The following is a 21,066-nucleotide window of genomic DNA, read 5'->3' on the forward strand; positions in this document are numbered from 1 at the left end:
TAAGCGTTCCTGTTGCTTCCCTTACAGTCTAATGATTTCATGACCGCTCAGTGAGCTGAGTTAGCTAGTTATGAAATGCAAAAATAATCACTGTTTTTCTTTTTCTCTGTTGTGTTTTTTTTTTTTTTTTCCCCTCCTCTCAGAGCAACAAGCTGACTTCCTATATGGTTCTATGCCTAGGTCTGATGCAAGGTGAGAAGTATGGGGGTACTGGATATGATATGACTTGTTTCTGCTGCGGCACACAGTTGAACCAGGTTAAATATAACATTAAATTGTATTTTATTTGAACAGTTCTCTTTTCTGGAGTCTTATCCATGTTTTATGAGGTCTGCCTATATAGAAAGGTTTCTGTGTTATCTTTAGCAAAGACCATGTTCTAGACATGTTCTAGACATTTCTGAAGAAACTGCATTAACCACCCTCAAATTCATCAGCATTCCTTTATACTATTTTTGAGCAGGTGAAGTTACTGAAGATATTGGCACAGCATTTCCGTGGCCATGGTCTACACAGTCAGACTTTGAATCAGTATGATAGCATTGAAACACTCACTACTGCTGATGTGCAAGCTTTTCCTGATTGTTGAGACTATTCTTAACAATCTGTGTAGCTGTCAAACTTCGGAATTGTTATCATGCATCAAAAAGGCATTATTTGTTTTAATAAATGTATTAGTCTCAATATATTAAATGAATGATGCAAATCCTTTCTCCCAGCAATCTTTTGAGCTTAAAATTTGGAATTTACTTTGCAGTTTTTGACACTGTTGATCATTGAGGAAAACAACACAAGAAGCTGGTAAAGCACAGAGTGCTGTGTTAGAACCCCTTTTAAATTACTCTTGAGAGCTTCCTTTCATATAGAGTTTCTTGAATCTTGCTTTTCCCATTACCTTTTGCTGTTTTGCATTTGTCATTCCCTTCTGGCTAGAAATTTTTTCTTTCCTTCCTTTTAGAGAAGAAGCTAATTGTGAAAAGATAATAAAAATATTAAATGACCTTATTTTTTTTTCTTACTAAGGTTAAACTGTCTTGTGTTTGGTTGTTTTTTTTGTTTGTTTTTTTTTTTTGTTTGGTTTTTTTTTCTGTTTTTGACTGAGATTCCTTAAAGAAAACTAAATTACTTTACACATGCAACAAGCTTGATAGTAGCAGTAGTTGATTAATCTGTTTTTGCTAATCCAAATAATAATAACCTCTAAAATCCTGGTCTACTTCAGAAATCATCTGAAAGGTTTTAAGATGTAGAAAATGTTAAGATGACAACGACACTGAAAGAAGTAGAGGAAAACCTTTCCTGTTATTCTTACCTACATGTTACCTGCTCTGTGCTGCCTTCTCTTTCCTGTGGGTTCAGGTCATCATGTAGGTGTGCAAATACTTTTGCAGGTGAAGTGGAGAGGCACTGTGAGATTTGGAAGCAGCAGATGCAATAGCAAAAGAGGACTGTTTTTCTTTTGGTGGCAGTGCTGACTGGTGCTGATTTTTGTTGTTTGTGTCCAAGTGTGATGGTTTGTCAGATGTTAGAACAGATTGGATTTTCACCACCCCAAAGGCAGTCTGTCTTACTCCTCACCTCTGCTTGTTTGTGCATACCCAGCCTTTGCTGTTGCAGTATGGGATCTGGTTAACTGAGGTCTTGTCTTGCGAGTGACCCAGGTAAGTAACTAAGTGAAAAAAAGCCCTGAATGGTGCTCTGCAGATGACCCAACTGACTGAGAAGATGAGACCAGTGCCAGAAATTGAGCAAATGATACTGGAACTATATGATCAGAATAGGGCAGTCGAGACAGACTCCTTTGGTTTTGGTGACAAGTTTGTTCTCTTAGCTATCTTGTGAAACCTCACCTCGAAGTTAGTTTCGCTTTTTTTGGCTTATACTGATTTAATACCTTTCTATTACTCAAAGCAGCAGTGTTGTTCTCTCTCATCAGGCCTTATTTGTTTTTTCACAATGTAGTATCAACTGCAAAGCTATGGTAAGCTGAATATTTAATACTGCCCCCCACCGCATTGGCTTCCTCTTGGTCACTAACACCTTAACATAAGAGAGGTGAGGAGACCACAATGCTGGTACTGTGGTAAAAGACAAGGTTGTCCCCATGTATTTCAGCACTGGCTTAGATCAAATCAGCTTAAACTGATCATGAAACTCAAGGATTTTTTTGTTTTCTACTTATAAAAACAAGAAAAAGAATTTTTAGTGCAGTTGCCAAAAATACATTTAGAAGCACATAGTGAAGGCAGAATACATAAATCCTGTTTGTGAGATTGAACTTTCTCTTAATGTCGTTATATTCATTGGGATCTCTGATGGGAAATCTATTAGACAAAAGACAATCTAATCACTGCTTATGCGGTGGCTGTTTAGCATAGGTACATGCATATACTTGTGTAAGAATTGGCAGCCCTTTTTGAAATATTCAAGTCCAAACCATCTCCCTTGCACTCAGAGTCATTCACTTGAGCTGTGAGAGGCTTTGCTTTGTTATAACTGAAATAATGTAAAACTTTGATCAACAAGTACACTTGATTTTTAATTTCAGTAAATTTAAACGGATCTCATCCTGAACATTTTTTCTTTGAGTTTGTGCTATGGAAAATATTTAAAATTCTTCTAACTTTGCCCAGGAGTAAATGTGATGAGAACTTAAATAAACTCAGTGGGAAAACCAGAAATTGACTTTTCAAGGTGTTTGAAATCCCATCTTTTCCAACACTATTTTGTTTTATTTACAGAATCTTTTGATTTCCCCCTTTATGGCATTTTTCTTTAGAGTTTTTCTACAACACACTATTTAAGATGCATCTTAACAGTTATATCATTAAAATATCCATTTTTGAGAATAGGGCTAAAATACTGTTTATTTCTTTGTATACTTGTTCGAATATCCTTTAGGTAGTCTCTGGAAATGTGTTTTTTGTTAGTGATGCAAAGTTTCTTGTGTGATTGTTTATATACATATAATAATGGTAGCTAAGGCTTTAACATTATTTCAACATAGTTTCCTTGTTTATATACCTACCATAAAATCAATTCTTAGAGCAAGATGGTGGTCTAGAATTAATTTGTGTTTATAATATACCTTTTATGTATGTTTTTATATTTGAGTCCCTTGACATTTATGCATGACTCTGAAGAAGTCTTGTGGTTTGGGATTATAAGCAAACAATGTATTGTGACTAGAAATGTAGCTCAGAAACACAGATCTAGCCATGATCAGTCTGCTTAGTATTGATTTAGTGAGGTATGCATATAGGCATCTGGTCTGTTTCCCCTTTGTGGTGGAAGAGAACCCCTATTCCAGAATGACTATAATCACTTTGAGCATTGTCATCCTTCCCAAGTTTTTCACTGTTTTCAATAGCCTGTGCATTTCTAAGAATGATTCTTCCTGAGGAAGGGGAGAGGTCTTCTGAGTCCAGGAAGGGACATGAAGTAGAGCTGGTTTAACTTCCATACCTGCTTGCTTTCTGTTTGGAGCTGCAGCAGTGGCCTTTTGTGAAAGTTTTCACAGTGCTTGCATTAGCAATTTACGAATTGAAGCTGAAGCTGCTGCTCTTTATTTCTGTGTTTCAGGACAGAATGGCATGGTACTGTTCTAGAGAGATCAGTTTTGTCTCTGCTACGTGTGATTTTATTTGAACTGCTGAGCTATGGAAGTGTGTCTTGGTGAGAAAGCCTCTTTGGTTAAGTTTGTGTGGAGGAGATTGTGGTGGTATTAAACCTGTAGGGTTAAATGCCAGCACTTGTTAATTTGGTTTGAAAAACTAGTAAGTAGGACAGGAAGGGAGGAGAATACGAACTTAAAACAGCCAACACAGAACTGTTGTAGAAATGTGTTTCTGTGTACAGTAAAAGATAGCTTGGTAATACTAGATATTAAAGGGACTTTTGCATGGCAGTGAAATTTTGGAGAAATTCTAACAACAAAGTGTTCAAACTAATGAACTGTGGCTGTCAGGTGGTAAGTAATGCAGAGGAGAAAATGTCTGTGCAACTCCATGAGGGGAAGTTTAGTTTTGTGTTAATAAATGGGTGGATTTCTAAAATTCCATTGCCTAGATACTATTGCAAGGTTAAATTCTAGTTTAAATTCAAATGGACTTAAAGTGCTAGATTTTACTATGTGTCTCCCAATTTGTTGGAATTTATGTTGCTTACAGTTGCTTCATAAGATAGATACGGTAAAATTAAATCAACGTATTGCAGCAAGCTTTTTTGAGGTATAAAATAGTATTTTGTTAATGTTAATTGAACTTATGTTAATTATTCCTAAATTCTGCCATGCTCTTGGAAGAATGTGTGGTTGAAGTATGCTGAATTTTTAAAATTGTAGAGATCTAGTTGTGATTGAGTTTGGTGAGGGAACATGTATCTTGTTATTGCCAGTAATCTGCTGTTAAAGGTTGGGGTATTTCCCTTCTGAGCTTTAAACTTTTTTTATATGGCACTTAGGATGAAACACATTTGATTATCTGCAAATAACTGTAAGTAATTATTAAACACTTTAGAACTTTAACACAAATATTATGCAGCGTCTTGGGGCTGACAGATATCAGGAGGACAAATGAACCAGAGATAGTAATGTTCCGTTATGAGAACAGGAGTGAGTCTAGATTTGTAGAAAAAATCAGTGATTTTTGTTAGAATAACTGATTAATTGGGAAAAGCAGGTAGCAGAATGACACGTCCTTAAAATATGAAGAAAGGTTTGTGTGACGGAAGGCTAGCCTGTTTCTCCCAGCTGAGTAAGTTGAATTCATTATAGCTTGCTTGCTGAGTGACTGTTCATCCGGGTAATGTTAGCAACTCCATGGATAGATGGATAGATGAATTAATTGGTATAACAAAGCTGGGAGAGCTGGAAGCTTTCAGGATAGCATACAGATCTCTGAGGAAAAATCTGGGTAATATTTTGCAAGTTTTCAGTCCCTTATAGCTTCTGTTGGGAATGTGATTTGAGCTGGTGTGTGTTTGGTGCTTTTGAAAATTTGTTTCAAATTTCATTTTTTTGGAATGCTGCATGCGTGATGACCATTTGACTTGTATGCTATACCTGTTAGAAATATATTTCACATATTGGATCTGCCTGAATACTGAAATACTTTCTTCCTGTTCCATCTTACTTATATATGTCAGAGCAGTGGCATTTATTAGGGGTTTCACCAAGGACAGAGGTGGTCACTGAAGTTAAATTCTTCTGAGAAGTGGCTGCATGTGGCAGCTGTGGCCACAGACGCCAGGTTTCCTTTTGTAGCTGTCCATGCTCTACAAGGAACAATTTAACTTTGTTCTCATGTTTGGGCATTTTTCATAGTCACACAGTTCTCAGATAAATTCTGCGAAATGGAAGTCTGAAAGAAGATGTCTTAATGACTAGAATGTTTTGTGTTGCTGGATTCATGGCAGCACCGAATAGGGAACTTCTGCAAACCTACTTTTTGTGCTTTATTTCTACTCTTTTCATCTATGTGGTCAGAAATGTGATACAATAGGTCATGAAGTAGCAAGGCAGTTATCAGTTGCCTTCAGGCACAGATTGAAAGGCTTTTGTTGTTTTTCATCATGGAAACCCCTTTACGGATTTAGGTTTTTCTAATGTGTGCATGGAAGTAAATGTAAACATAGTATTTCTCCCTGGGAAATTTTCTTCTTTGTTACTGTTATGTCAGTGTCCTTTGGGTTTTTTCCCCAGCCTATAGCTTCTGACATTTCCAGGTACTTTAGTCTTTTCATCTGTCATAGTCTATCAATTAATACTGATGATGCAGGTTGTGTAAAAATAGAAGAAGCTTGATACCAATAACTTGATTTACATGTAAGCCTATCCAGATCTCCTTCTGCTTGTATATTAAATACTTTAAACATTTAGCTTGGTATCATACCATTTTATTCAAGAAGTTAGCTATGGTTCTTAAAGTCACATGTTGTACTTGAAGACCTGAGTTGGAGTTCTAAGTACTTCATGGTCTTGGTGACTCATTTTGCTTTTTTTTTGGCTGTTTTCCAAAATTATAATTTGGAGTGAAAATACTTTTATAGATTTATTTGATATTACTGAGATTTTTTTTGTTAAAAATGTCTTATGTTTACTGTAATTAAAGCTATAAAAACTCTGTAATTATTTTTTATGTCCTTGCAAATCTTTGAAATTTTAGACCTGTCTTCTAAAACTATGTTCCTTCTTTGAAAGCATCTGCATTGTTTCAGCTGAAAATACAATTGTTTGTAACATGCAAACTAGAAAAGAGAGATTGCTTTGCACTAGGTATAAATCTGCTGATTAACTGATTTTGTGTAGAGATTAGAAGGGATTTGTCTAGAGTGCAAATTGAACAGAATGAGTTTAAAAAAATGTGTAGCAATTTCAAATGCTGCTTGGTTGTGCATTATGATGTTCAGAAGCCACACAGAGTTTCTTGAAATCTTGATCCTCTTTAACTGTCCATAATGCCATCAATGCAGAAGTGTTTCTTAGAGTTTCTAAAAGACAAGAATGTAGGATAACTGTAGATGAAGCACCAGTGCTTATGGATTGTAAAAGGTGTGAGTCTGCATTTTTACGAACTCTAGCTGTGGTTGTGATTGACTTGCAGAACTGTTTGTCTTGCAGGCTTCACTGCTTGTATTTGGGCACTTAGCTTGTCGCAGTTGTGCAGTGAGATTCATTTTTTTAGAAATCCTTTGCCAAGGCTTAGGGTCAAACATTTTGCTTTGTGTTTTGCTGTAGCGTGGCAACATGCACATAGTCAGCATAGGAGTCTTAGCTGATGGACATCAACTTGTTCAGTCAGGATTTGTTTGTATGCCTGTATTTTGAGGCATTTCATTTGGAATGTGTGCCACCTAAATGATAACTCTCTTAAGAGAGTGAGGCTGTTTAATTGAAAAATTGTGATCATGAGATAAATTTGTTACGGGGAAGAAGGCAGAAGTTACTAAAAAAAACCCCAAACCCTCGCAAGGGAAGTTCCAGAATTTTTTTTTTTTTTTTTTTTTTTCCCAAGGTATGCATATCTACCCTAAAATTGTACTAAATCACGTTGTCGAGAGGCAACTGTTGTCCTGAGTATCTTGATATGCAAATAGGCTCTACCATGTTAGATATTAATGTCTTGAGGACTTCCTTAGGGTATAGATACAGGTCTTCTCATCTCATTGGTAACAGCAGTAGAAGTTTCTGCCTCTTTCTTCTGTCTTCACTAGAGTTTAATACTGCATCCATTTTCTGTGAACTTTATGGGTTCATTTGATGGCTTCTGATCTATTTGAGTCAAAATAGACATATTTAGCAGTGACTAGCTACTTGCACTTTAAACTCACCTGCTGTTCTTTGGGAATGAAAAGCAGCAGTTGGGCCAACTGATGAGAAATAATGGATTTACCCATTCAGTTCTGTCATGTGCTGCTCTGAGCTGTCTTTGAGAGAAACTTGAGACTTTTTTGGTTTATTTGAGGGATGTGGTATAATTAATTCCCAGGTGGGACCAGGATGGTACTATTATGGCAAAGAGAGTTCATCGCCATTTAAAAGGAAAAAAAAAAAGTTTCATTAAACTACCCTTTAGGTAACAACTCTGTAACATATCTCTTTTCCTTTCTCCTTCTTTCCGTTCATAAATTGATCCTTTGGAAAAGAAATTAATTGTATGCGGTAATATCTTCTGTGTTACTGCTTTCAGCACATCATAGTGAATAAATATTATTTAATCAGCCATTTGACAATAATGATCATTAATCTGACCATTGACTGCTGGCTTTCGGATGGAATGCTGAATACAAGCTTGTTCCAAAATGGCAGAATCTGGCTCTCCTTTTAACTGTAGTAAAGCTGCTTCTTTTCACAGCACTGTGTTGCTGAGAGACTGCAGCTAATTTTTATGGCACATGTCAGTGGTAGTGATTCAAATTATACATTTCATTGAGTAGCTCTTTTCTTTGTTTGTAAACTGTCTCCTATGAGGGGAGAGAATTTATTTTTGTTCTGGGGAGAACAATATCCAGACCAGAGAAAATGACTGAATCTGGAACAAAAGCTCATTTTCTTCTGTTGATAAAATTATTGTACATCCAAAGTCACTCCAGGGGGGATGGTGGCCCGGCTGAATTTACACCAGTCTGATAGTCAAGCCTAACACAAGCATTCAGGAGAATTAACAGGTGAGGCATATGCATCTCCTCAGACTGCTGTTTTTCAGACTCCATGGTACAAAACTTCCATATGTGGTGTGACTTGAAAGCAAAACAACAAAATAGATTCTGAGACATCATTAATTCTGAGACATTATGAATTAGAAAACTATGTAGTTTAGTTTCATAGCAAAGATACAGTGGCAGTTTTGGGGCTCTGTGGAAAATGCAGTCCTTTTAAAAATGATTGTTACACAGCTTGCACGTGCATCAGGACATGCATACAATTACAGTGGCAAAAAGTGAGTGTAATTGGTCATGCACCTAAATGAGAAAATACATGTGTAAGATGGGATCTGACTAATAAGTTAAAAATCTTTTGCTCGCTGAGTCTGTACTCCTTTTCTGGCTAAAGGAGATTGTAGTGCATTTCCTGATGTTCACATTCTGCTTAGGGTTTTAGCAGTGTCTTGTTTTTAATCTCGCTTGAGATGCCTATATAAAATGACATGTGTGTGTGTGTCTGAAGGCTGCTTGCTTAAACACGCAAGTCATGTCAGCTGCAATGCGGCAGTGCTTGGTGCTAATGAGGTGAGCAGCCAGAGCACCCGCCTGCTTATGTTTTCTCATCTCTGTGCAATCATGGCAATGGGGATTGGAAAAAGGGATTTGTATTGGATATGGTTCTGTTTTGGCCTTCCCAGAGAGTGGTTTTGTGTCCTCCTGAGGACTGGGCAGCATATTTCTGCTTCCATTTTGGGAGTTAGATGGTTGCTTCACTATATTTAAGGCAGCTAAACTATATTTAAGGCAAGCTCTAAAGTACATCCTGGTTGGGAGAAAAAAATAAAACAGAAGTACAGAGAGGGGGACACCCTCTCTTCTCCTCTCCCCCCAGTTATAGGGAATGTATTGTCTGGCAATATGTGTCTTCGGGTTGAGTAGATACAAGTCTGTGTTTGAAAAGTAGCATCTTCAGAATAGAGCTAATCAGGTAATTAATTCGGGCTAGATCTGAATGCTATATAGTTGGCCTTTCATAGGCACAGGAATTCAGATGCACTGTGATTTCTCAGCTCACATTCTTTCTCTTTTTTAACCCTTAAGGTGCTGACAGCAGCAAGCTGTGTATTTTACACTGAAGTCTTTGAACATAAGGCAAATACCATGAATATCAAATCTTATTTGTCTTTTCCCTTCCTCAGATGCCTGACTGTCGTAACTGAGCCTGATGCCCTCCTGTCCGTTCCTATTGTAGTGCAGTTCCTGCAGCCTGTCTTTCAGTGTTTCTTTTTCAGAGATATAGTCTGTAAAACTATAGGTCATGATTAAGTAATGCATTGGTCTTCGTGGCTGTCTTTCCTTCTCTTTCCTGCCTTAATGTCACAGGGTGCTGCCCAGTTAGCTGTTATAGTTATTTCTGAGTACTTATTTAGTATAAATCAGATTGTTGAAATTATCTGTGTTAAAAATACGGCTTTTTTTTTTTTAAGGGTCATGTACATTCTCTGTTACTCTGGCAATATGTTGTGTAACATGATACTACAAACAGGGCTCAATATGGCTGGGACTGGAAAAGGTGTGAACTGTATCATGTAGGCAAGAACCAGTGGCGTGAGAAAGTAACCTCCTGAACTATTGATACTGTTGATGTAAATGTAGTGTGTAGCTAACACCCATAGAAAGGGTCATGTGTCAACCTATAAAAACAGGCCTTCAGCCTAGGAAGGAGCCCAGGATTCTGTGCCATAATACAGTCTGTTCTTTGCCTAGTCCTAGTTTTAAGTGAGTTAAGAGTGACATGTATGAAACAGCACAACTGACAAGATACATATTAGGGAGAATTGTGTTGTTTTAGTGGTCACTGTTGATGTTTAGTATCTCTGTTGTGATCACATACAGTGCCGTATTTCTTTGCTTGTTTAACTTCTCCTGAAGACCTTGCAGTTGATTGAGATGTTTTTATCTTCCTTCTTTAGGTCTCCGGGTAAATGGGGAGCTCATTACTGCTTACCCACAGGTGGTGGTTGTGCGTGTACCAACACCTTGGGTCCAGAGTGACAGCGATATCACAGTCCTTCGCCACCTAGAGAAGATGGGCTGTCGATTGATGAATCGTCCCCAAGCCATCCTCAACTGTGTCAACAAGTTCTGGACGTTTCAAGAACTTGCTGGTCATGGTGTGCCTCTTCCAGACACTTTTTCGTATGGTAAGGCTTTTGAATCAAAAGGATAGCATAGTTGCCTACTGTAATTTATGCTTTTGCAGTGCAAAAGTTTTGGAAATCCATAGAATTAATTAGTATGAGGCTCATTTCACAGATACGTGTTCAATAACCAGAAAAGGCAATTAAAGTCACAAGACTCAGGTTCTGGTTTTGCCTTTGTTGCTTAGCTGTGATGCTTTGGGAAGAGTACTTTAACTGTACCTCAGCCTCCCAAGCAACTGATTTTGTTACTACTGAAACCCTTTGAACTGCTTTCTAATTGCCTGAAACAGCACACAAGAACCTGGGGAACAAAATGTCACAGGATACTATAAAGATCTATATTTTGGTAAAACGTGAAAATAGATTAAACTTCTATATGAATAAAAGTATCTGCAATCATATTAATTATTATGAAAGAACAAAAGAGTACAGGCCCTTGTGTTCAACTTTTAACAATTGTTTGGGGTTTGTTTCCCACCAGAATTATTCCCATCAGTTAAATATTAATGTTTCTTGTGGCTGCCTCTGGAGTCCATGGTTCCTGACAGAGTACTAGATTAGAGGAACCATTTTTCTACCTTGATGATATTTCTCCTTTTAATTACAATATATTAAAGAATTAAAGATACCTCTCAGCCTTTCTTTCCTTCTTGGGAAACAGCAGGGCTTTCCTCCGCTTTGTGTGGTTGTATCAGTAGGCTTTTGTAATGGGAATTTAACAAAAAAACACAAACAAACTTGACAAAAACAAAGCTATGGGTTTTCATCAATTACTAGGAATTATTGTTTCCATCAGTTACTGTGAAAGCACATTTGAGAAGAAGCATACCCTTTCTTTATAGATGTTGTTGCTCTAGCTCTTTGAGAAAGGAATGGGTTTTTATTTCTTTTGAGAGGGAGACCACTAATGATGGGGTAATTGCAAAGCATCTCTTGTTCATAACTCCCTGCCACTTCTTTTAATGCCTGCCTCTGGAATTTGACAGAAGCATGACCTTTTTTTTTTAACACAAGTATCAAGTTATCAGTGAGAGTTGGCTTTGCCAGGAAAAACAGGATATGCTGAATGACATTTTGTTCAATGACATGCACTAAAATCCATGCCAGGGTAGTGATGGCTGCTGCTGGCTTTGTGACCAGTGTCTATGCTTGACTTCTGTGCTTTACTGCACATGCTGGTAGAAGAGTCTGATCCTTTTATCTGCTAACTTTCCCTCCTGTATTTCTTGTACTGTGGTCAGCCTTCTGTGAATTGAATTGAACTCAAATAACCTTGAAGTATCAACCCTAATCATGTGAATGGTCATTTGTAGTGAGATGAGAAGGTTGAAGTACTACTTCAGGTAATAGGGAGAATGAGATGCAGGAGACTTAAGTCTTGGAAAGGAGGGAGCTAGAGTGACAAGATTTGGGTTATTACTGCTCTCTGGATTATGCCTTGTCTTTGTATTCCATGTTGCCTTCCTGGTTAGTAGTTTGAACAGAACTGTTACTGGTGTTGTTCCTCTACTGTTTTCCTGGTACACATTTGAAAAGGTGGGAGTTGGAAAAGTAAAAGGGATAAACTGGAACAAGATAGTAGAATTGGGGCATTCAGATTTGGAAGACTGGATTGAGCCTTTTGTGGTTGTTATCAAGTGGCCTTTGTCAACTTGTGTCTTTAATTTCAAAGGAAGTAGGAGTTAGTATCCCGCAGATTGCTAACACCTTCAAAATCTGATAATGCTCCGTGACCAAGTTCCTCTTAACTGATAGTTTTTTCTGCATTATCTAAGCTGTAAGGAGGGAGGAATATGCGGCTATTACGTCCCCAGTTTGGCCACACCAGACTGGTGGCATATAACGTTCTTGGTTTTCTTTTTGCCAGGTGGTCATGAGAATTTTGCCAAAATGATTGATGAGGCGGAAGTGCTGGAGTTCCCTATGGTGGTGAAGAACACACGGGGTCACCGAGGTGGGTGTGAGGTCAGGGGTGAGCACAAGGAGTGTTCTGTGCAGCACTCTTAAGATTTTGTCTCATCAAGTGATGATAGTTAAGAGGGTCTTCTGTTAGCTGTTGGACTTATTTGCGGGACATCTAAATTCTACCACCCTTAGACTTCTGAATGTTGAGTAGGCTGAAACACTGGGAAGCAGTTTTAGTAGAACCTAGTCTTGCAATAGCAGCGGGGATAGGGGTTCAAAAGTATAGTGCATTGGTGGCTACTGTGAGGAAATCTTTGAACTGGAATAACAGAAGGTCTGGCCTTAGAGGAGTAGAGAGACGCCTACATGGATTTTAGGGATGTTTCGAAATAGGCATAAGAAATGAAATCTTAGTTCATTCAGTCTTAATTTGATTTTTTTCTATGTGATTTTGTCTATAATTAGGATTCTGATTTAAATAAAATTATCACATGTTGTTCATCAAACTGGATCTCTGTTTTTCAGAAAAATATCCTGACAGTGCTGGTGGTAATACAGCAGATGAAATTGTTCTGTTATCAGTCTTTTGTTTTATACGTTGAATATGAAACAATACGTCAATTTCATTTAATATTAGGTAGTGATCTACTAAAGGAAACCAGGTTTCAAATTAGTTTCAGACGTTATTTGCCCGGGAGTTTGCACTGTTTTTAATTTACTTTAAAACCAATTTAATAAATACTGGAAGTAAAGAGAGACTGAAACCAAAGTGTAAATTCAAAAACCAGCAGTTACCTTAAAGAAAAGCATACCAAAAAGATACCAATTCTTCCTTCTTATTGTCTGTCATTTTGTTCCCACTCTGTGCTGCTCTGATGCATCTATTCTGCTGACAATGAGTGTTTCTGTAGCCATGTTGTAAATGGATTCAGGAACTGATGTTGGATGAATCTAGATGGGTTATTTTTACTTGGATTAGTTCTTTACATGGATTGTCATTTACTCACACAAACGCTTGTGTTGATGTAATGGAAGAGTAAGAGCAAAAGGCTGAGGCAGAGGAAGATCAGACCTGCTTCTGTTGGCTGTGATAACCAGTTTATATGGCTTTAAAGTACTTGCGGAGCTATGAAGCCAAGTTGGAATTTGACTTCGCAGCAAGCTGAATTTGACAACTGTGTAGTGTCTGAGGCAGTGAATTTGACTTGACACTGCCTCTTGTTAAGATCTATTAAACAGTTGCAGAGTTTTCAGCTATTGACTTTCTTCTCCCTTTTTTAGCCAGAATTCATGTAAATCTCTGTTTACAAGTTTATCTTAGAGCACTTTATATTCCAGGCATTTAAATGCAAATTTATGCACAGTACATGTCCTTTCACATTAAGAGAGATGAGGAGACTCTTTCAAATTACTTGAAGAGTAGCCGTTGGCAAATTTTATTTAAAACTGGCAAACTTGGTCACAGGTACTGGCTGATGAACATAAGTCATACTCATACTATGCTCATTTTCTGCGTAGTTTGCTGCTGCAGCAAATGTGCTGATCTTATTTTTGCCAAGATGTCATGATGCTGCATAATTCCCAAGAACTAACTAGCTCCACTCCAAGATACCATTCCGCCTGTCCCATTTTAGGATACAGTGTGATCATTAGGTACCTGTAGGGGAGCCAAAGTTGGGAATGGGAGAAAGCACATGGAGGTTTTTGCTTTCTTGTAATGACTTTTAAGCCTACATTCTGATACTTTGTCATGAGGAATTCCATGTTCCTCAAGCAGTGTTCTATGTTATGGAGACCTTAAATACTGATGAAGCAGAGGCCGCTCCAGTTAAGTTTTGGAGTACCTGTTGGAATTCTTCTTCACACATTTTTTTTGTCCTAGTTGTGCTACAATTGCATTTATGTTCCCTTTGTTAAGATAGGCAGTTTATCGGTTGATTTTTGTACTCTGTCAATAGTGTATCATAATTCAGTGACAATTCTGTCACCAAAAAAAATTGTGCAGCCTTTTCGTGAAATGTAAATCTATTATGGCACATAAAGGAATCCTTAAGAAAAGGATAGAGGACTTGGGAAATGTAGCTAAAGATGGAAAGGGATGCCATCTTGTGAGACTAGAAATGAGATGGAAAGTGTGAGAATCTGTTTCAGGAGTGACTTTTCATCAGTATTAGTAAAATTGGAAAAGAACAAATAAGTCTTTGATGTGCTCTAGAAATGAAGGGAAATCAAGTGACAAGTTTTAGGTTAAACAAAACAAGTCCTTGAGATGTTTGCTAGCAGTAAAACTAGTGATTTCTAAACAGGTTTTCTTCAATATTGTAGTACATTCCATTCATTTTGTGTGTTGTGTAATCCTCTGCTAAATTATCTTGGATACTGCCTGGTGTTTTGCTCTGAATGTAGTTGTTCCACTGCTCTCATTCTGGAGTTGTGAGCTCTTGTAAGTATTGGGAAGAGCAGCCCTTGGCAACTTCCCAACAGAGAAGCTGTTGGTTCTGCAGTGGCACCCTAGTGACTTCAGAGTTTTTAGCTGCCTGGGGTTTGACATGTAATTGATCCCATGTGTCAAGCTGTAGGTCCAATCCTCTTGGATAAACAGAACTGTGTTATTAATTAAATGTCTGCTGCTCTTTAAGTATCTCTTCCTTTTTTCTCTAATTAAGGACTTGTACCAAAAGGAGTTGAAATTACAAGACCACCTCCCTTATCTAAAGCTGTTTCCTTCTTCTTTCGTTCTTTTCATTGTTTTTTTTCATTCTCATATGACTTCTCAACTCTGTCATTACTTGCATACCTAGGAGCACTGAAACACTGATGTCCACAGAAGAATTTGTAAATGGATATAAGCTTCAGATGAGGCCTGTGAGAATGGGCAGCATACTGGTCAGAGGTTTTACTTTTATGTGCTGACTCATTGAGGCAGCTTGAATTGGTAGCATCTTCCAATCTTCCAATGTTCTTTTCTTCATACAGGTAAAGCTGTGTTCCTGGCACGAGACAAACACCATTTGGCAGACCTAAGCCATTTGATCCGTCATGATGCCCCTTACTTATTTCAAAAATACGTTAAAGAGTCCCATGGCAAGGATGTACGTGTCATCGTAGTAGGAGGCCGCGTGGTGGGGACCATGCTCCGCTGCTCAACAGATGGGAGGATGCAGAGTAACTGCTCCCTTGGTAGGAAAAGCATTGTTCATAGTTTTGATCAGACTTTTTCAATCCAGTTGAAAAATCACAAAGTCAACTGAAATAAGCTGCAGGTTTTGTTTTGTATTAGTTGTGCTTACTGTTGGGGGTTTACAGAGGAAACATGAGAGTGAAGGTTAAGTGAGATGCGTATTGAGCAAACGTAGAAGGAGAGACAATCTGCCCAAAGTGTTAGGTGGATAAGGTGGGTGAAAGGGAGGGGAAAGTTCTAGGACCACAAACGAAGCCATTGATGTGGTAGTGGCAGTGTTATGCTAATGCCATGTTATCGTTGATTTCATCATGTTAAGAGGAACAGAAAAAGAAGACAGAAGATGAGACTGAGGGAGGTGGAGGAGACAGCCAGTTGGCAAGAGTGTAGAAGAAAGTGTTAAGTGAGGAAACTGTTGGATTGCATTGTGAAGCTGCTGTGATGCCTTATGTCTATCAGGCTCCTCCCTGCCACCTTTTACCCCAAAGACCATGTCTGGGAGGAAGGTTACTGCGTTGTTTGTAGCATACTCACAACTTAGTTTCTGCATAGCTTTGAGTGGAGGACAAGGGATGTTCATAAGGTAGGAGGAAAGAGGGTTGAGGTTCCCTGGCTGAACCTGAGCAAGGGATGGGATAATATGTATTCATGTGTAGTACTGTTTTGGTTAGTCAAAATGCCTGAGAGGTTTTAGTTACGACTTCATACTGAGGAAACAGAGCCTGCTGAATTTCTCTGCTGAATGTTTTTTGGTTTATTAATGTTTGCTTTATTTAAACTTAAGAGTTGTGACAGGTGAAGTCTGAGTTGGTTAATACTTAGATGATAGACAGTGAACTGGACCAGCTCAGGTTCAGAGACAAATGTTCCCTAATTCTTGCTTTTGAGACAGTAACCTATGGTAGCAAGCTGAGAGGGACTTGAGCAGATGATAACGTATTAACCCGTATCCCCCTCAATTATATCTGCTGGAGCTGTAGTCTTACCAGGAACACTTGGTTTAATTTTGCTGGAAGATTTCTTGTGGTAACTTACAAATATGTATGGAAAACCTTGACTTTAGAAGGAACAAGAGTGGTTTGTTAGGTCATTTTTTTAATATCCTAGGATCACAAAAATGTATTATATCTTTCCTGACTAAGAAGGCAGCACTTAACTGTTTTTTAAACAAGTCATAATCTTTTGAAATCCTGCTGTGGCTTCAGGTTCATTAGTAGTCACTGTAGAAAGGAGGTTGCTTTCTCAGTAGTCAGCAGTATGCTCGCAGGCTTGCTTTGTAGCTTCCCAACCAAGAAGCACAAACCAGTTGACAAGAATGTTAGTTACCTGTGACCAGACTACAGACAGCAGTTTTTTTTTCACTTTTTCCAGGTGGCGTAGGGATGATGTGCTCACTCAGTGAACAAGGCAAGCAGCTGGCAGTCCAGGTGTCAAACATCCTGGGGATGGACGTGTGCGGCATTGACCTGCTGATGAAAGACGATGGTTCATTCTACGTCTGCGAGGCCAATGCAAATGTAGGTTTCATTGCCTTTGACAAGGCTTGTAATCTAGATGTAGCTGGTATCATAGCGGACTATGCCGCTTCTCTTCTGACCCCCGGTCGCTTGACGCGACGCATGTCCTTGCTCTCTGTGGTGTCCACGGCAAGCGAGACTAGCGAGCCAGAGCTGGGCCCTCCAGCTAGTGCCGCTGTCGACAATATGAGTGCTAGCTCCAGCTCTGTCGACAGCGACCCTGAGACCACGGAGAGAGAATTGCTCACCAAGCTCCCGGGGGCTTTATTCAACATGAACCAGCTATTAGCCAATGAGATCAAACTTCTTGTGGAGTGATGCCACATGTCAATAGATGACCAACAGAACTCTCTCCTGTAAATTTTTTTTTAAACCAACTTGCAATGCTGTTTATCAGAGAAGCTCAGAGGAATGAGGGAAGGGGGGGTGTCAATCAAGAGAGCAAGAGTAAAAGGCACATGTGCTGTGATTGCTGCCCCTACTTTTTTGCAGAACATAAAATTGTGTGTGTCAGTTTTCTAATGAAGATGCTCCGTTCACAACCTAAGTGAGAATTTTATTTGGATGCTGCTTTGGTCCCCAGATGTATTGCCATTCATGTATGGTCACAGGCAAGCATTAAAGCATGATTCACACTTCAAGATTTTCAGAAAGCTGTCTGGCAGCTCTATAGAAACTTCAGTGAATTACTGCACCAGTTAAGTCTCTTCTACCTCTGTAAGGCTTGATCCTGTAAATTGCTGAGTGCCTCAAATTCTGAACGTGAGTTGAAGGTGTTTAATACCAGGTATTTCAAAGTTCCTGGACACCTGCTGTTCCTACTCTTGTAGATGAAAACTGTAGGTTCAGGATACTTTTAAAGTCATCACTTCATGACCTTGCAGGATATGGCCTTTCAAATGATGAGGCTGAGAGAAGTATCAGTTGACTTACTGTGAGCTTTCTGTACAAATCTGTAATTTATGCCATCTTGATATTAACTGGCAGCTTTCTGTCTATATTTCTTTATAAAGCTTTTGAAGGAGGATTTTAGTGCTTCTGTTTTCCTCATTTCAAATCCTGATTTTTGAAAGGTATGTAGGGCAGTTGGTCATATTCTATTTGTGGAAGAAGTGGCATGGTTTTAACTATTTTTTGCATGATTGGAGGAGATAAACAGCACTGTAATGTTTGGTATACAAAATAATGTTTGAGGCAAACGTGCATCAACTTGTATTTGTTAGTGTTTTAGTCTTTTTGAGAGAGATCTGCAATGTTAATGTTCCTTTTTCTTTAATACATGCTAGTCCAACAGTCCCTTATCTATGCCTGCATCTTTAATGGTGGCCAAAGTGAAAACACTGCAGACTATTTGTTAAGAAAACACTGAGTTAAAGCCTGTACATTGGTGGGGTGGTGTGGGTTTTTTCTTTTTTTTTATTTTTGCTTTTCTGGGAGGGGAACATGGTAAGGTGTGGAGGAGGGAAAAGTTGGTGAAAAGTGATTAGACATTTAAAGGTACTTCAGAATAAAGCTGCAGTTCATACAGTAGTTACCAGGATTAATTTTTCCCCACTGAACATAAAAGCTGGTGTTGGCAGGAATCTGAAGTGTATAACTGGGGAGAAATAGTCAATTCTTAGCTTTGGGAAACATGCAGCAGATTAAAAAAAAAAACGGGAGAGAAAAAAAGAAAGAAAAAGAAAGGAAGAAAGAGTGAGCAAGAAAGAACGAGCTTAGCCAGAATAAAAACATAAAATATATAACTTAGGTCCACAAACAATTAACAAATTGATCCTGGACCCTTACATGTGTGTGGTGTGAGTGCACACACTTGTGTGTGTTTGTGCATTTGCTTTGCTTTATTTCTTCTTGGGTTTTGGCTGTTTAGCTCCTAATTTTTTTCCACACTGCCTGATTTCCCCTAGTCCTTCTGGTGTGCATTTTCTCAGCAGCCTTTAGCTGTTTTGGAAAACAGATAACCAGAACAGATACTGAGTCCATTTTTCAGTCCCTATCTTCGCCCTCCTTTTCTTCCTACTTCTCCTCCTCCCATTTCATTCCTTTCTCGTTCTCTGGGTTCATAAACCCCTGGAACTATATATATATATATATATATATATATATATAAAGATATATATATATAAAGATAAGCCTCTTTTTTAAAAACAAAAAGTAAAACGTTTACAATTGAAAAATGATCTTGTGAAATAGGGTTTGTTTGGAGGGGAACTATGTGTGTGCAATGCTGCTGTTTTCTGGATACTTCAATGGAGCATGTCCCATGTACCCTCTGAGGCTCTGCACTGCCCACCTCTGGGGCCCTTCCTCACCTCTCTGCTGCTCTGCTGTTTTGTCGTCACTTGGACCTTAAACACAACTCATGGACACTATGCAGAGAGTCTTCAAGAGGCAATAAACAGAACAGTATTAACCTGATTTATGGAGGTTTGATCATACTTCTTTGTACAGTTTGGTTTTCTTTTCTTTTCTTTTCTTTTTCTTTTTTTAATTTTAAAAGGAATGTAATAAAATGGCGCTCTTTTTTTTTTTGTAGAATTAAATATTATTATTAAAATCAAGTGAAAGGTTGGCTGTTGGTGTTAAACAGGAGAGTGGACTAGCTGGTCCAGCAATAAAAGGAGCTTCATCAGTAGAGGTATTTTCAAATCTTTCTTCCTGAGCCTTCAAGTGCACAGGTTATACCTGAAGAATATGAAGGTCTTTAACTTCCATGAAGAGTTGCAGAACCACAGAATATGAAAGAAGCGTGATTTTCTAGACACTGAGCAGTACACTGTCTCTTTCAGAGGCTCTTCTCCCCTTGCTTGTTTGTCTAAAGAGAATTTGGGTGGTGGTGTTTTGTTTTCTTCTGTTTTCTTTTTACTGGTAGGTGCCTGCACTCCTTGAGAGGCTGATAGGGTCAATCCTTCCCTTTTCAGACATGGCACACATTGTGCACATGTGGAATAACAGCAGGGAGTAAATATGTGCGAGTTTGGATAGTGACATCTCTGTATTTCTATCACAGGAAACATCTTTTAGAGGAAAGAGCCGGTAACTGAACATTCTGGACTCTTTTTTGAATCTCCATAGTATTTTGTGGCTCATGGGAACTTTACATTTCTGTCACCCTTTCAGAATGTCCAGATTACACCTCACAGTGGTAAACATAAGGTGTTTTGAAAGACAAACAGTGGATTGAGAGATTACAGTTTGGCTCCCTTGGGATGAGATGCTCCCCTGTGGTAGATGCTTCCATTGCTATTAATAGTTTTGAGATAAGTCTATACATAGTGGTCAGGGACGGAGCCAGGATTTGAAACATCATGTACAATTGTTTGGACATTGGGTATTGATACAGCATAAAAACCTTGCTTGAGGGTTCATTGCTTCAAATGGGCACACCTGTCTCATATTTATTCCCTACTTACCTATTGCTTCTGAAATAGTGAAATGTATAGAATGGGCTGGGAGTATGAGGGGGGTGTCTTGTTTTTACTTACAGGAAAAAAACACCAACAAATCTAGCCTGTGGTAATCAGGTAGTGTTTCCCATTGAAGGTGAACTTTACAGACATCAGCTTTATACATTGTATTTCCTTCAGTTCCATATGCTGAAAAAACACATGCTAAACTTTATCATCATACAGTTGCACTAACACTACCTCTGTATGTGGGTTTGGAAGCATGTGCTGAAAAAATGGTAATGTAGTGCTGGATTATAATAGTGCTAATACAGCTGATGGTGACACAACTATTTTTGTATATTTTAATGTTTGAAAGAGCCAGTTAGAAACTCTTGTTGGCAAGAATAAGTTTCTGAAACTAATCTGGTGATTTGTTTGTTTTTTTGGTAACACTGGATATCTTCTGTTCAATTTACTATGTTTATAATTGATGTCTTGCTATGTCAATGTACGGATTGTATCTTAAGCCTTGTATTTAATGCTTTGATTTGTTTTATAAAAATCTCTTCTTGGAATGTTAGGAAATCTCATCTGTAACACAATGTCAATGCTTGATGCATTTATGGACTGTTAACATTTGAGCTGATGGTCACTCTTGGAGCATTTTCTCCCACTTCGTGTGCTATATTTCATGTGTGATACTTAGTGAGGAAATAACCTCTGGAACA

General features: G+C 38.4%; 1 protein-coding gene across 3 annotated transcripts in view; it reads left to right on the top strand.

The window, feature by feature from the left end:
• RIMKLB (ribosomal modification protein rimK like family member B) overlaps nt 1-19,521 on the top strand; it is a 46,146-nt gene extending 26,625 nt beyond the window's left edge. For all 3 annotated transcript variants that reach the window (XM_082043756.1, XM_082043755.1, XM_082043754.1), the window contains exons 4-7: nt 10,116-10,346; nt 12,214-12,300; nt 15,228-15,431; nt 16,804-19,521. In XM_082043756.1, the coding sequence (XP_081899882.1) occupies nt 10,116-10,346; nt 12,214-12,300; nt 15,228-15,431; nt 16,804-17,267 (986 nt within the window). In that variant the 3' untranslated portion in view covers nt 17,268-19,521. The remainder of the gene's footprint in view (nt 1-10,115; nt 10,347-12,213; nt 12,301-15,227; nt 15,432-16,803) is intronic.
• Nucleotides 19,522-21,066: the final 1,545 nt, after the last annotated feature.

Source organism: Streptopelia decaocto, assembly GCF_964273445.1.
Source record: "Streptopelia decaocto genome assembly, chromosome: 1".
Lineage (NCBI taxonomy): Eukaryota > Metazoa > Chordata > Aves > Columbiformes > Columbidae > Streptopelia > Streptopelia decaocto.